This window comes from Gavialis gangeticus, unplaced genomic scaffold, assembly GCF_001723915.1.
Source record: "Gavialis gangeticus isolate Ggan-Ray unplaced genomic scaffold, GavGan_comp1, whole genome shotgun sequence".
NCBI classification, from domain to species: Eukaryota; Metazoa; Chordata; order Crocodylia; family Gavialidae; genus Gavialis; species Gavialis gangeticus.
The window spans coordinates 9,609,157-9,624,367 of NW_017729022.1; the positions used below are offsets into that span (position 1 = coordinate 9,609,157).

General features: G+C 42.3%; 1 protein-coding gene across 1 annotated transcript in view; it reads left to right on the forward strand.

The window, feature by feature from the left end:
• PNPLA8 (patatin like phospholipase domain containing 8) overlaps positions 1-14,716 on the forward strand; it is a 109,085-nt gene extending 94,369 nt beyond the window's left edge. The window contains exons 8-9 of the mRNA XM_019514572.1: positions 10,007-10,202; positions 13,643-14,716. Coding sequence (XP_019370117.1) covers positions 10,007-10,202; positions 13,643-13,917 — 471 coding nt within the window. The 3' untranslated portion in view covers positions 13,918-14,716. The remainder of the gene's footprint in view (positions 1-10,006; positions 10,203-13,642) is intronic.
• The last annotated feature ends 495 nt before the right edge of the window (positions 14,717-15,211 follow it).

The window sequence follows — 15,211 nt, forward strand, 5'->3', positions numbered from 1 at the left end:
TACTTCACGGTTAGGGCGGCTAGGAGCTGGAACCAACTTCCAAGGGAAGTGGTGCTGGCCCCTACCCTGGGGGTCTTTAAGAAGAGGCTGGATGCCTACCTGGCTGGACTCGTTTGAGTCCCGTTTCTCTTTTTGGGGTTTTTTGTTGTTCTCCCGCCCTGGCGGGGGGTCAGGCTAGAAGATCTACTAGGTCCCTTCCGACCCTTAATCTATGAAATCTATGAAATCTATGTGTGACCTGGAATGACAGTGCACAGAGGGGCTGCACAGAGAAGCTGCCTGCCACTGCAAGCCCCACACTACCCTGGCCATACTTCCACTGTGTACAGGGGGCAGCGCGGGCAGCAGCACAGGGTTATATCCCTTGCTGCAGTGCTGCCCCTGCCTGCAGGGGAAGTGTGCATGGCAGCTGGGAGCTTGGAGAAGCAGACAGCTTTTGTGCGCCTCTCTGCTGTGGCCTGCCACTCTGGGTTCCACACGCTGCTCTGCAGAGGAGCTGGCAGGAGTCATAGTCCAGCCACTGGCCAAGATTTTCAAAAATTTCTGGCGCTCAGGTGAAGTACCTGAAGATTGGAAGAATGTGTGGCCAATGTGGTGCCCATCTTCAAGAAAGGGAGGAAAGTTGATCCATAGAACTACAGGCTGATGAGCTTGACCTCAATCCTGGGTAAGATTCTGGAAAAAGTCATCAGAGTCCAATCTTGATGAGCTGGCTCCTTGAGGGACAGCCAGCACAGGTTTGTTGCACGTAGGTCTTGCCTGACCAATCTCATCTTCTATGATCGGGTGACGTATCACCTGGACAAAGGAGAAGAGATTGACATCATATATCTGAACTTCAAAAAAGCCTTTGATCTGGTGTCCCACTATCTCCTCTTGGAAAAATGGCCAACTGTGGTCTCAGCTACATCCCAGTCTGATGGCTGGAGAATTGGCTCCAAGGCCGGACTCAGAGAGTGGTGGTCGACAGAAGTGAATTATCTCATGGCACTTCATGACCAGTGGTGTCCCCCAAGGCTCCATCTTTGGGCCTCTTCTCTTTAATGTCTTGATCAACGATGTGGATACGTATGTCAGAAGTGGACTGGCCATGTTTGCCAATGACACCAAACTCTGGGGTAGAGTGTCCACACCAGAGGATAGACTGATGATCCAGGCTGACTTGGATAGGCTGAAAAAGTGGGCAGATACAAACCTGATGACTTTCAATACTGTCAAATGTAAGGCACTCCACCTTGGGGTGGGGGGGGAAACTGCAGCATGCTTATGGCCTCGGCAGTGCTATGCTCGTCAGCACCAGGGCCAAAAGAAACTTGGGGGTCATGATTGACCACAAAATAAACATGAGCCACCAATGCGATGTCGCAGCTGGTAAAGCTAACCAAACACTGGCCTGCATCCATAGATGTTTCTCAGGCACATCCCAGGATGTCATCCTCCCATTGTACTCGGCTTTGGTGAGGCCACAGCTGTAGTATTAATCCAATTCTGGGCTTCACAATTCAGGAAGGATGTGGAGAAGCTTGAGAGAGTCCAGAGGAGAGCTGTGTGCATGATCAGAGGGCAAAAGAATAGGCCTTCTGAAGAGAGGCTGAGAGCCATGGGACTCTTCAGCCTGGAAAAGCGCAGGCTCAGGGGTGACCTGGTGGCAGCCTATAAGTACATCAGAAGTGTGCATCAGGATCTGGGGGAACATCTGTTCACCGGAGCACCCCAAGAGATGACAAGGCCCAGCAGTCACAGACTCCTCCAAGACTGTTTTAGGCTGGACGTAAGGAAAAACTTCTTTACTGTCTGAGCTCCCAAGGCCTGGAATAGGCTCCCTCCAGAGCTGGTGCAAGCACCTACTCTGGATTCCTTTAAGAAGCATTTGGACACTTATCTTGCTGGGATCCATTGACCCTAGCTGACTTCCTGCCCTTGGGACAGGGGGCTGGACTCAGTGATCTCCCAAGGTCCCTTTCAGCCCTAATGTCTATGAAATCTGTGAAGCACGGTGGGGAGCACGAGCACACAGTGCACACCTGCCCTGCCCCTCACACAGATATGGGGGAGCAAAGGTTCCCTCCTTACCCCTGGGAGTACACACTGCTGGCAGGAGCCTGCCCCACCCCCTGCCTGAGCCTGCAGCAGGCAGCAGCAGTGGGGAAGTCAGCTTGTGCTTCTGTTGGGGGCAGGGAGCTGTGGACCTGGGTCCCTGGCCCCATGGCCCTGGCAAACTGGGGGCCCCCTCTGACAGGGCTGGGGGGCAGGGACTTTAGATGGGGAGCAAGGGGTATAAGCAGTGCTGGGGATCCAGAGGCTTTGGGTGGGGGGCAAGGGGCACGAGCAGGGCTAAGGGGCTGTTGTGGAGTGACCCACAGAAAACAAATACACAAGATCAAAGGTAGTATCATAAGTTTTATTTATTTATCTGGCATGCCAGCACTCTGGCACCTTCCAAGGTAGTCATAGTGGGTTTTTTGGCACTCTGGTCCAAAAACATTGCCTACCCCTGCTTTAACCTCTATATGAAAAATATAATCAATCTATAAAAGCCCATATGGCTTTGCCGTAAGAGACAGCAGTTGTAGGATTGTCAGAATTAGTGGCAATTTAGTCTGTATTCTCCATTGGTAACTTCGTTTTTGGATAGTCAATACAGAGGTCAGAACTTTGATGTTTTGAATACATTTTAAAATGCTGAAAAAGTAAGTTTGGGACTTGTGGTTTTATTTAGACTAATATATATATATATATATATATATTAGAATATCTCAAAATACTATCCTTGTACTCCTACCTATATAAAAATTATTTTCTTGTTTTGAATCTTGTAACCAGTTATTTTGGTGAGATGAAAGACAAGACTATGCTTCAAAGTATTAAGCTTATTTTAAAGGCTTCGTGCACATCAACTCCTGTATAGTATTTTTCCTGGCGGCGGCTGCTGCTGCTGCTTATTATTATTATTACATATTTTAGTAACTTGGTCTTTCTAACAGTTTAAAAGTCATTTTATGGATAATAATGTACATTCTGATTACAGAAACTGTCTTTATGTCCCTTTGATTTATTGAAACTTTTGAAATTACATATGAAATTTTGGAATTGACAGGCAGTCAACTCTGAGCATTTTGTAGAAAGATTCTAATTTGGCAGTACAGAATTTTAAGAAAGATTATCATTTGAAGGCTTTTTGGAAAAAGTTGTAACTTTTAAATTTCTGCTTAAATCATTTTAAGATGCAACTTTTGATAGTGTAGTGAAATTAACATTTTGCAGCAGACTTTGCATTAGTTGTATCTAATCTGATGTGTACTTATATTAGTACTCAAAGGACAGCCTTTTGGACACTTAAAAGTGAAAGCATGTCATTTTATTTTGTCTACTTCTTGAAGAGTAGAATGGCAAATATATTTTATTGTATTTTTACACACAATATCTTGGAAAATCCTTTGTGAGTTGATCCTCTTTTCTAAACTCGTAGAGATCAGCTCTGAGATTTTTCTTCTGTTGTAGTAAATTATAGATAACAACAGTATGGGAATACATAAAGTAGTTCTGGTTTCATAATTCATTTATAGCCTTGTAATTTGTTTTTCTTATTTTTGTTTCATGTAACTTGATCTTTCTGTATTATTAAATAAAAGGAAAATGTCCCTCTTTAATTCTTCACTTCTTCCTACAGCTCCTTTCTCTCGTACTCCCTTTGTTTTCTTTCCACTTCCTCCCTTCTCGCCTTTCGTTTGCACTTCATCCATGGTTGCACAGCTTTTAGCTTTCACCTTTTCATTAACAAACAAACTTGGAAGACACACAATGCTCTGTATTTATATTCTGTGGTTTTAAAATACAGTGGTTAAGGTTTGGAGACTTGAATAAAACAATTACTGAAACCAACAGCAGCAAATGTACCACATTTTTATTACATCGTTTAGTAATTATTTTAATACTGATCATAGTAAATTATTCTAATTTTCCTGTAACTGTAGCAAATCTATTATAATGCAACATTACTTGATGTCCATTTTTCTAGGTAGTGTTATAGGCCCTGATTCTGGAAAGACTTCTAGCTCAGGGGAGCATTTAGGCACTTCTAGAAGTTCCACCGAAATCATTGAATTTAAGCACATTTAAAATCTAAGTTACCTATGTATGTGTCCCTATAGCTATAATAGCTCAGTGTTTCAGAAATTTATTCTGACAATACCATTATATTTCAGAGAAGTATACCTTTTTACAGAAGGTAAACTTGGGGCACTGGGGCTTAGAAATCACTAAGGAGCAGGTCTAGCTTTGTGTCTCAGGCACCTACATTTGAGTCATCCAGTATTGACCAGGTGAGGTGCTAAATCCCTGTATAGTCACGGGGGAGACTTGGGGACAAACTCTATTCCATCTAAATGGTTTTAGGTATATAAGTGTGATTCTGTTCAAGCCTGTTCAAGTCCCTGAAAGCAAGTTTATTTAAGAAGTGAATGAATTGTCCCTTATGGGGTTTTTTCTGACTAGGTGCTGATAATGGTGTGTTACAAAACCAGATGCATTGATGGATTTTTTAGGATGTGAGCAGGGTGGAATAGAATCACATTTAGATGACTCACTTTAGGTACCTAGATCTTTCACATAAAAAAACAATGAAGTAGGAGCCTCCAAAGAGAGACTGGGATTTTAATTCCTGGGGTCTCTAGAAGTAGCCAATATGAAATGTGAAGAACAGGGATGTGCATGAACTTCTCTTGACTGAATCTGAATATTAGGCATCTCTGTTTACTTGTGATCTATTATACCTAATCCTGTTTTTGAAGTGAGGCACCAAGTGGTTACAAGATTCCCCTGAGAGAGAAGAGCCCAGTCCTCATCCTCAAGGCTGTTCCTTTTTTTAAAATACATGGAGAGTTCTGGGAACAAGCAAGAAGGAACCAACCTGGGTTCCAGTTGTTCTTCGCAGGATTTTGTATGCATTTTACATTAATGAAGCAGCCTCCCTCTTGCTTTCTGTTTCTCTCTGGCTCCATGACTGGTGTTCTTGGCTGCCCAGTGTCCCAACTACAGTGGCAGCGATTAGGGGTGAAGAGCATGCTCTAAAGCCCAGAGGTTCAAATTACTTCAAGCTGCCTAGAATCTAGGTCTTCTACTTTCTGGGCAAGTGCTCTGACTAGTAGGGTGTTGAACAAAAGGTGAGCAGCAGCACTAACACCACTGTTATTTTGGAGGTGAATTCAGTGCTGTCAGTGCAAGCTAAGCATACTCCAAGCATGTCTAATGGATTTGGGTACCCCATGGGACTTCAGTGATTCTCCAGCACCAAGGCAGATCATAAAGGAACTAGATACCAAGTTGATACCAAGATTTAAGAGCTCTCTGTTATCAACTTTGTTTTCCTTAGATAGGTGTGTAAAGTGTGATCAATTTACCCTTCAACCTTTTCTTTAACAAGGTGAATAAATTGAGTTCCTTTAGTCTCTATGTACCATAGAGAATTTGTGGCTGCAGCCCCCCACCTCTCCATAGCCCTTTCCCAGCACAGCTTCACCCCACCAGGAAGAGCTTGGCACAGCCTCAGCACCAGCCTGCCCCAGCCCACCCCGCCTCACACAGATCCAGGGGCACCCCCCCCCCGTGCCCTCCAGAAGCAGTGGTGAGGGCCACGGGATGAGCAGGCAAGCACTGGATGAGCCGCTGGACCAGCAGCTCCCACATAAGTGGCATGCAGCAGCAGGGGCTGCTCCCTCCCCACACCCCCTGGATGAGCAGCAGCACCGTGCTGCACCCATCTACCCCACCCCAGCTGGGCAGCACTTGCCTCAGCCCCTGCCCCAACCCCGCACCTTCCTTAATTTCAGGGGCCTTGATCTGCCTCCCCCCAGTCCCTCCCCCTCCCCTTCCACCACACCAGACTTACCAGCTGAAGGCAGCTCTCCATGCTGCTGAGCTGGGTATCAGAAATCAGATTGGTATCGGCCAATGTGCCTTCTTAAAAATTAGCTATTGGTATCAGCCGCAGAAATCTTTATTGGTGTTGCACCCCTACTAAACGTATTCCTTTCATCAGACAGTATTTAAATAGTTCATTTGATTCAGCTGAGCTTATCGAGATAGCTCTGTGTCTGTGCCCGTGCCCTATTCCCTTCATTTTTTACCAGTCACTCAATCTTTGTGTCATCTGCAATCTTCATCAATAATGATTTTGTTTTATTCTAGGTCATGAATAAAAATATTAAATAGCATGGGGCTAAGACCTGATCCCTGTAGACTACACTAGAAACATCTGCTCAATGATGTTTCTCCATTTGTAATTGAGACTTACCCATTTTAATCTATTTTGTGTGTATCATGTTGATTGTCTCATTCTGTTTTATTATTAATCAAAGTGTGCAGTACCAGAAGTCAGCTGCATCAATATCATTACTTTTTTACAAGTTTAGTTGATGATATCAAGTTAAATTAGAATTATTTTCTGTAAACCTATGCTGGTTGCATTAATTCTGTAACCCTCTGTAATTCTGTAATTAATTCTTTATTAATCAAATCTTCTCTCAGCTAATCTGTTGTTTTGCCAAGGTTTAGAGTCAGACCGGTCATCCCATTAATCCTTTTCTCTTGGATATTGACGTAAATTAGGGGGTTTTTTTCTGGTTCTTTGGAACTTCCTAGTGTTCCAAATCTTACTGAAAATAAATATTAATGCTCCAAATTAGCTCTGAAGCAGCTCTTTTAAAACTTGGCTGTAAATTCTTCAGAACTTCAGTTTAACACGATAGCAGCTACTATTTAACATTTTTCTTAGCTACTGGAAATAATTTTGTCTTCATCATTGTCAGCTAATGGGGTTACACCCTTTGGCTTCCTCTGAAATGCAGAGAAGAAACATATTGAATGCTTCTCTGTTTTTTCATTATTGGAAACAATTTTCCAGGTATTATTCCATAAATTATTTGTTAGGATTCCTTTTGTTCCTGATGCGCTTCAAAATGAAGTCCTATACTTTGCTGGATATGTAGTGTCCTGTGTTTTTTTGTTAACTTCATTTGTACAACTCCAGCTTCTAATTTCCAGCTTCTAATTATAGTTATCACTACAAATGTTCTGTCTTGAGCTAGAGGTGCACCCGGGGCTGTCCCTAGGGTGGGGCAAATCAGGGCGACTCTGGGGGTCCTGCAGACAGTGCCATATGGGCCCCACCATGGCCACCATGCGCCGCAGCTGAGTGCTGCCCCCCCACTCTCTCTCTCTCTCTCTCTCTCTCTGCTGGCTCTGGTTGCTTACCCGTCCCCCATCCCCCCCTCAGGCCCTGCACACCCCCGAGGGATGGCTCTGGGTGCCCCAGTATATTGGTGTCGTATCAAATCACCACTGATAGAAGGAAAATTAACATTATCTGCTTTTTTTTGCTGATGTAGCCAATAATGTACCAATAAATAAAATATGCCTTCTGGCCAGAGCCCCCAGACGCCGCATGCATGTGCATAGCCACAGCATGCGCATTGCCAGGAGCAGAGTTGGGCACTGTAGAGAGCATCACCCTGCAGGTAAGTCTGTAGAGAGAAAGGGATGTTGGGAAGGGAAGGGGTGTGGTGTGGAGGGCAGATCGAGGCCCTCACAGTGAGGGAGGGAGTGGAATTGGGGCTGGGGGTGCTGCCCAGTAAGGCCAGTGAATGGGACCCCAGGGTGGGGAGCAGGATGGAGCTGTGGGTGGTTTGTCCAGGGTGTGTGAGGAGAGGCATGGGGAGGGACATGCGCCTCCCCAGATTTCTACATGGGGCAGAAGCAGGATGTCTGCTGTGGACTTGGGGCTTTCCCCCCTGCTGCCTTTGCCCCAGGAGCCATACGTCCGCTGCCCATCCAGTAGCAGTAGGGGTAGCGAATTGTGCACTTGGTCAATGCATGGCTCCCGAGGCAAAGACAGCAGGGCGGAAAGCCCCGAGCCCACAGCGGGCAGCCTGCCTCCGTCCACGCTCCGCTCGGCTCCTCTCCTAAAAGCATCCCCGTCTTAAAAGTGGTACTTGCACTAAAGCTCATCAAATGGCATATTTGGGCATATTTTATTTATTGGTACATTATTGGCTACATCAGCAAAAAAAGCAGATAATGTTAATTTTCCTTCTATCAGTGGTGATTTGATAAGACACCAATATATTGGGGCATCCAGAGCCAGAGCAGCTGCACCGCCATTTTTAAGCGCTGAGACTGTGATCCCTTGGACGAGCCACCTGCAGCTCTGTCCCACTCCCTGCCCCAGGCCCAGGGGGCCATTCACTGCTCTAGCTGGGCAGTGCCCCCAACCCCAGCCTGCCCCTGCCCCACTTCCTCCCTCATTGTAGGGACCTTGATCTGTTCCACCTATGCCTGTTCCCTTCCACAGACTTACCTGCAGGGAGCTGCTCTCTACACTGCCCAGCTTTTCTCCTGTAAATTGGCTCTTGGATTGGTATCAGCTAGTATGCCTGGTGAATGATTAGGCATTGTGAAAATGTGATCCTTTTAAAGTATCAAGTGTGTATTAGTTACTGGCACTTTTCTATTATTTTACTTTTGTTATATGCAGAGTCAGGACTGCTTGTCCCTAAGGTCCCCTGTACATGTTACAGGTATCATGCAGTTAACTAGTTAATTGTCCAATTACGTGGAGACCAACTACATTTGCAAAGTAGCTATCACACAATAGAAAGCTCCAACCAACTCTAACGTTAGACCTTGAAAATATATATTAACTTTATAGCTGGTTGTTACCAGGCTTTAATTTACACATGTAGCAGGGTCGTCCCTATGGCTGGGAGCCCCATCAGCTGATGGGGCTCCTGCCTTCAGCGGTGCATCATGCCCAGTGTAAAACCCCCAAGCCCAAGGAGTCACAGCAGCCGCAATCCCCATGGTCCAGGGGTTTGCATGAAACCCCAAGACCCTGAGGATCAGAGCTGCCATGATCCCTTGGGCTCAGAGGTGTGTGAAAAATCTACATTGTGGGGACAGTGGTTGCTGTGACCCCTAGGGTTCCAGAGTGCTGGAAATCCCTGGGGCCAGAGGATCGCCACCCCTGAAGCAGTTTCTGGCATCCCTGGGGTGGGAAGATAACCGCAGCAGTAATCCTCCAGTCCTGGGAGTGCATGGGCCACCCTGTGGCTGGGAACCCCTCAACTGGGTTGCATGGGGCTCCCAGCGATGGGATTGGTCTCATGATTGGTCTCCCCCTGCACCAGCAATAAGGTACAATGGGATTTAACGCACGATCCCAGAGTCATGCTTCCTGCACAGCAGGAGGTGTGATTGTGTGAATCATGCATTAGATCCCTTTGCGCCTTTATCTGCATATGCAGAGGAGACCTAAGTAATTATTTTCTCTGTGATGACTTCCTCTCTTATTTATGAAATCTTTATAGAATTCCTCCAGGTTGGATTAAAAAATTCTAAAGTTAATAAATATTTATCTGTAATTAAAAATTCCAAGAATGATTTCATATTAACAGTAGTGGAACGGTACTAAGTTCCCCCCTTCCTTTTCCTACATGTTATAAATAAGTGCTCAAGGAGTTTGTCTCAGATAATACTGTACCTCTTAAGAAGATCATCTGTTTCCAAGTTTTCAATTACTCAAATAGTGGTACCATATTTTCTTACATATTGTACACACACACAAGGCAGTCACCTTGTTTTTTCGAATGCAGAATGAAAAGAAAAAGCGTTTTTTCCAGAGTTGTGGCTGTGTAGACCAGGGACAGCTTAATTTTCAGTGCATTCTCACTTCCTTGCCATCTCAGGCAAAAGCTGCAGCCCTAATTGCAGCTGAAGATTGGTCTGTATGGGTGGATCTGTGATTTTGAAAAGAACTAAAAATAGGGCTGCAAAATAGAAAAAAAGAAACCAGGGTAGTTAGTGTACAGCAAAATTGCCTAAAGAAGCATTAGTTTTATTAGTGGAACATCAAGACCATTAAAAGTCATTTTGTTGACTTATATTTCATCCACACAGTTTTAAGTAAAAATACCAAACAGCTCAATATGTATGCATTGGTTTTAACTTACAGGATGGAGGTCTGCTTCTGAATAATCCTTCTGCTTTAGCTATCCATGAGTGCAAGTGTCTTTGGCCAGATGTTCCGCTGCAGTGTTTAATTTCATTGGGTACTGGCCGATATGAAAATGTGGGGAAGAACAATGTCACATACACAAGTTTGAAAACCAAACTTTCACATGTTATCAGCAGTGCAACTGATACTGAAGGTTAGTGTTTAATCATTTATCTCTTCATGTTTGCATTAACCATTTTTAATTGTTTTCTTGGGCATCAAATTTCACCAATCAAAATTCAGTAAATCAGAAAAGATATACAATAGAGAAAATGTAAATATACCTTACATACTCAAAGTAATATCATAGTGCTTTTGTTTCAGTCCAGGGAGCATTTTATCACGGTTTTTTCACATTTGCTAATCATTTTATCTGCCGTCCGTGGTGAATTTCAGATTGTTTAGATCAAAATCAAAGTAAATTTAGTTTAACAAAATCAAAGTAGACAAAAGCAGTAACATTTTTATTTAAATGCTAATGTGTTAGTAATATATTTTCACCAAATCACAGAAGTTTTCTTGTTGTCTTGTTTTAGGTGTATATTTTACCTATCTAATTGCATTTTTTTTAGTTATTAATATTATAACTGTGTACTGGCTGATGATGTTGCTAAGGAGAAATGCATTTAAATTATATCCATGAACTTGCACATTGATTATACTATTATGAAGTTCTCCTTAAAGGATGAATATCCAACAGTGAACATACATTAGGGACAGAGAGACAATACTGTATATGGATTTTAATAATTAGACCAAGAATTAAGCTGAAAAAGGGAGTAATCAACAGTGTTTTTGAGGGTTTGAGGTTTTTCTTTTTAATATAATTACTGCTTTATAATGCATGCAGCTTTGGGAATTAATTTCTGTACGAGAGACTGTCTCCATTTTTTCACAAAAAGAATTGAAGAAGTTAATTCAGAACATTTGTTTGTTCCTGACATACTTTAAATGCCCCTCTTTTATTTGTGTTTTTTCTGTGTGTTCTGTTGCATTGTTCCCTAAGATTGACAAGATTGTGTCTGATACACTGCCTGTGAACGTGTCTTCTATTGATGTCAGTGGGAAGGAAGCACACACACCTAAGAACAAAATCTGGCCCTTGCATGGGAACATGCTGAAAAAGCTTAATTAACTGTTTATACCCCCAGAAATGAGACTGTTCAGAACAATGCTCAGATTTAGGAGCAAAACTGAACTGGTTTTGCTTTGGAGCTTGATTTCCTGTAACATGATACTTTGGTTTAAAAAGTACCTGTGCTTTCTAGAAGTGCGGCTCAGGTCCATGTTTAAAGAAGGCAGCAAAAGGAAACTGTTCAGTAAAAATAGCTGGATTTTGTGTGTTAGGTTTACTCTGTTGCTTAGCTGTATGGAATGAGGAGGTAAAAGGGTGGCTGAGCTGATGATCATTTATTGGCATAGAAAAGAAATCCGAACTAAGACTATGTCTTAAGCATAAATTTGCCATGTCCTGCTACAGCAGTCAAAAATACTGTGGCTGCTCCATGTGTTTTGTGGGCATGCCACTAGTGCTCGGGGCAGACCAGTTAGCAAGTTGGTAGTGGCGAAGTCAAATGAGATACTTGATTGGAAGCAGGGATAAACTGAAGATCATTGAGGGAGATAGAAGGAAAGGATTTGACAAGGAGGGTTGAGTAGAGAATATCTAGAAAAAGGATTGTGCCAAGTAACTCTAGGGTGGAGGGGGACAGTGAATAGAGGCTAGGTTGGTTGGTGGCAAGGAAACGAGAGAGACATCTAACCAAGTTATAGACAAGAGTCATCATTGATGCCAAGATGAACATGGGCCGGCAGTATGGGGATGTAGTCAGGAAGGCCAACCGCACCTTGTCAAGCATCCAGATGCATCTCAGGCAGGTCCAGGGAGGTGATCCTCCCCCTCTATGTGGCACTGGTCAGGCCGCAGCTGGAGTACTGTGTTCAGTTCTGGGCGCCGGACTTCAAGAGGGATGTGAACAACATGGAGAGGGTCCAGAGGAGGGCCACCCATATGATCAGGGGGCAGCAGGGCAGGCCCTACGAGGAGAGGCTACGGGACCTGAACCTATTCAGCCTCCACAAGAGAAGGCTGAGGGGGGGATCTAGTGGCCTGTTACAAACTAGTCAGAGGGGACCAGCAGGCATTGGGGGAGTCCCTGTTCCCCCGAGCACTACCAGGAGTGACTAGAAATAAGTCACAAGCTGACAGAGGGTAGATTCAGATTAGACATCAGGAGGCACTACTTCACTGTCAGGGCAGCTAGCATCTGGAACCAACTTGCAAGCGAAGTGGTGCTGGCTCCTACCCTGGGGTCTTTAAGACAAGGCTAGACAGTCACCTTGTTGAGGTCGTTTGACCCCAGTACTCTTTCCTGCCATGGCAGGGGGTCGGACTTGATGATCTGCTCAGGTCCCTTCCAACCCTACCAACTATGAAACTATGAAGAGGAAGGATTAAGCTGAGGAGATTCTCACAGGAGTGTGTTAAAATCCTTTTCATATTTTTTTTCAGGTTTGGCTGAGTTATTTCCATTTTTTAAGTTTGTATATAAAAGCAGAAAAAGTTTGTAAGTAAAAGAATGAGGAAAGTAGGAGTAAGGAATGAGAGGGAAAAGTGCAAATGGAGAAAAGGGAAGAAGGAAATAAAGGAGAAAGGTAGAAATGAAAGGATTGAGCAAAGAGACAAAAGGGAAGAATCCAAAAGGGAGGGAGAGAAAAAAAAAAAGTAATAAAGAAAGAAAAAACAGTGCCTAAAGGTATGGAGGATGATGGGAAAGAAAATTGAAATGTATTTAAATGCATTGCAGAGCTGGCTAGCTTATCAGATTTCTACAATTTTAGTGTACACACAAAATCTAGCATACGTGAATAAGAGCATAGGAATGGCATTTGGTAACAGAATATTTATTATGTAAATACAAATGTATGAAATTCTGCTGTTTGGAGGCCACGTTCTCACCAGCAGGAGACTTAAAGCACACACTTGAACTAAACACCTGGTACAGCCAAGCTATCTACAGAACATTTCTAGTTACTGTGTCAAATAAAACTGGAAGATAAAACTCTTATTTTGACTCTTATAAAAGAAGATGAATTTGAATTGGCCGGTACTGTGGAACTTTATTGCACTCAAGCTAGCTGCAAGCAGTCAAGGCTCTTGTGGGATTTCAAAAACACCTGAGATCAAAGTGAGACAGCTCCTCTGTATAACCAGTCCAGTGTGAGAAGCAGTTAGGAGATAAGAAGCAAGTCTTTGAAAGTACTTTACTGTAGACTTTAACAATTTAATACATTTTGATAAGCTATTGATTAATTTAGAGCCAGTGCAGGTATTCATAGATTTAGAAAGTTCCTACATTTATAAAGCATATTATGATACTGACAAAGACCATGACCATCCCTCACATTTAGTACAGTGGGCAGTGATTAAAAAAAGGGGAATAAATTATGCAGGTATGGAAAGGAAGCTTTGCTAGGCTAGGCAGCAAAGCTTAGAGATTTAAAATGCAAGCAAAATGTCTCAAACTGATTTGTTAACTGTCTTAAGAAAAGTGCAAAAGTATAACGTTTTACTATGTTTTTTTCTAAAACCAGAAGTCCATGCTATGCTGGATGCCCTGTTACCTGCAGACACGTATTTCAGATTTAACCCTCTTATGAATGAAGACATACCTCTGGATGAAAATCGTAAAGAAAAGCTCAATCAGTTACAGACCGATGGAATTCGATATTTAGAACGAAATGAAGAAAAACTGAAAAAAGCTGCCAAAATATTAACACAAGAAAGAACAACTTTGCAGAGGTTCAGTGACTGGCTAAAATTAAAAACGGATATGTATGAAGACCTTCCATTTCTTTCCAAATTGTGAATATATAATGCTTGAGGGTTATAAATGTAAAGCTTGTTTCAGAAAATCCATCCACTACTGTAAGGGATCAGTGCATATAGTTATATAATTACATTGGGATGACTGTCTGAAAGCAGTTCTCAGGCTGTCTTACACACATTCTTTGAATAAGGTTTTATGATGTTAATTATTTTTTGAGTTTTAGAAACCTTACTATTTTATTATTTTTTGTAAATTACTGATGGTTTTTTGGTTGTCTGTATAGAGTATTTTAATTTAAATTTTGTTAATTTGTGCCAACTAAGATTCACAATTATGAGAAACAGATGTTCTATACATTTTTGGAAGTGCATACCATAATCATGTTGACATTAAAGCCTAACATATTTACCAGTTACAGGGCTCTTTCAAAATTAAAAAAAAAAGGGATTCCTAAATATATTGTGGGTTCTGCAATATACACTTCAAGCTCTTTTACTGCCACCGAATTTAATAGCAAAGTAACAATCTTATCAAACATAAAACTTTGGCCAAGAAAAAGCACTTTTGCATTTGAAAATGTTAAAAGAATTCATTTTTGCAACATCTTTTTGTGTGTAACAAAATTAACTTTATTCCTGTAAAATGTTTGGGTGAGTATAACAACGTATAAAACACTCAATCTACCAATATTTTTCTGTAATTTTTAAGACAAGCTGTACTGTAACTTTTATAGGTTCAATGCCAAATTAATATTCATCATTTGAAAATAAGTCAACGCTTCATTCAAATAAGTATTCCTGTCATATAAAGGAAATAAATTCTTGATGTAGCTCACTTGTCCTGCTGGAAACTTTCTTTTAAGTTATTGCAATGTATACCTGTATTGCATGCCAGTCATTAGAAACTAGCATATAGAGAAAGTATATAAAGTTGATGCATTTCAAATGAAACATGAATTATTCATTGTGCCTTGAATTCCATATGTGAGTTCTCCCAATATTTGATTAATATTATCGAGGGAGTTTTATAGGGCTTAAAATATTTTGAAAAGTAACCATTTGTTTTTATTGTATCCAATATGGTGGCTTATTCCACAAGCCTTAGTTTTGTCACAACACTGAGAATACTCTTAAGAGTAGGTAATTGATGTACTAATAGGTGGCCAATAGAAACCATGGGATACATCCTATTACCATTTGATGGTCTAGATCAGGGGTGGGCAAAATACAGCCCACAGGTCGGATTCAGCCAATGCAGCCATTCTATTTGACCTGCGGGGCCCCTAAAAAAAATGTAGGAAATTAATATTTCTATGCCCCTAGTTCCTATCAAA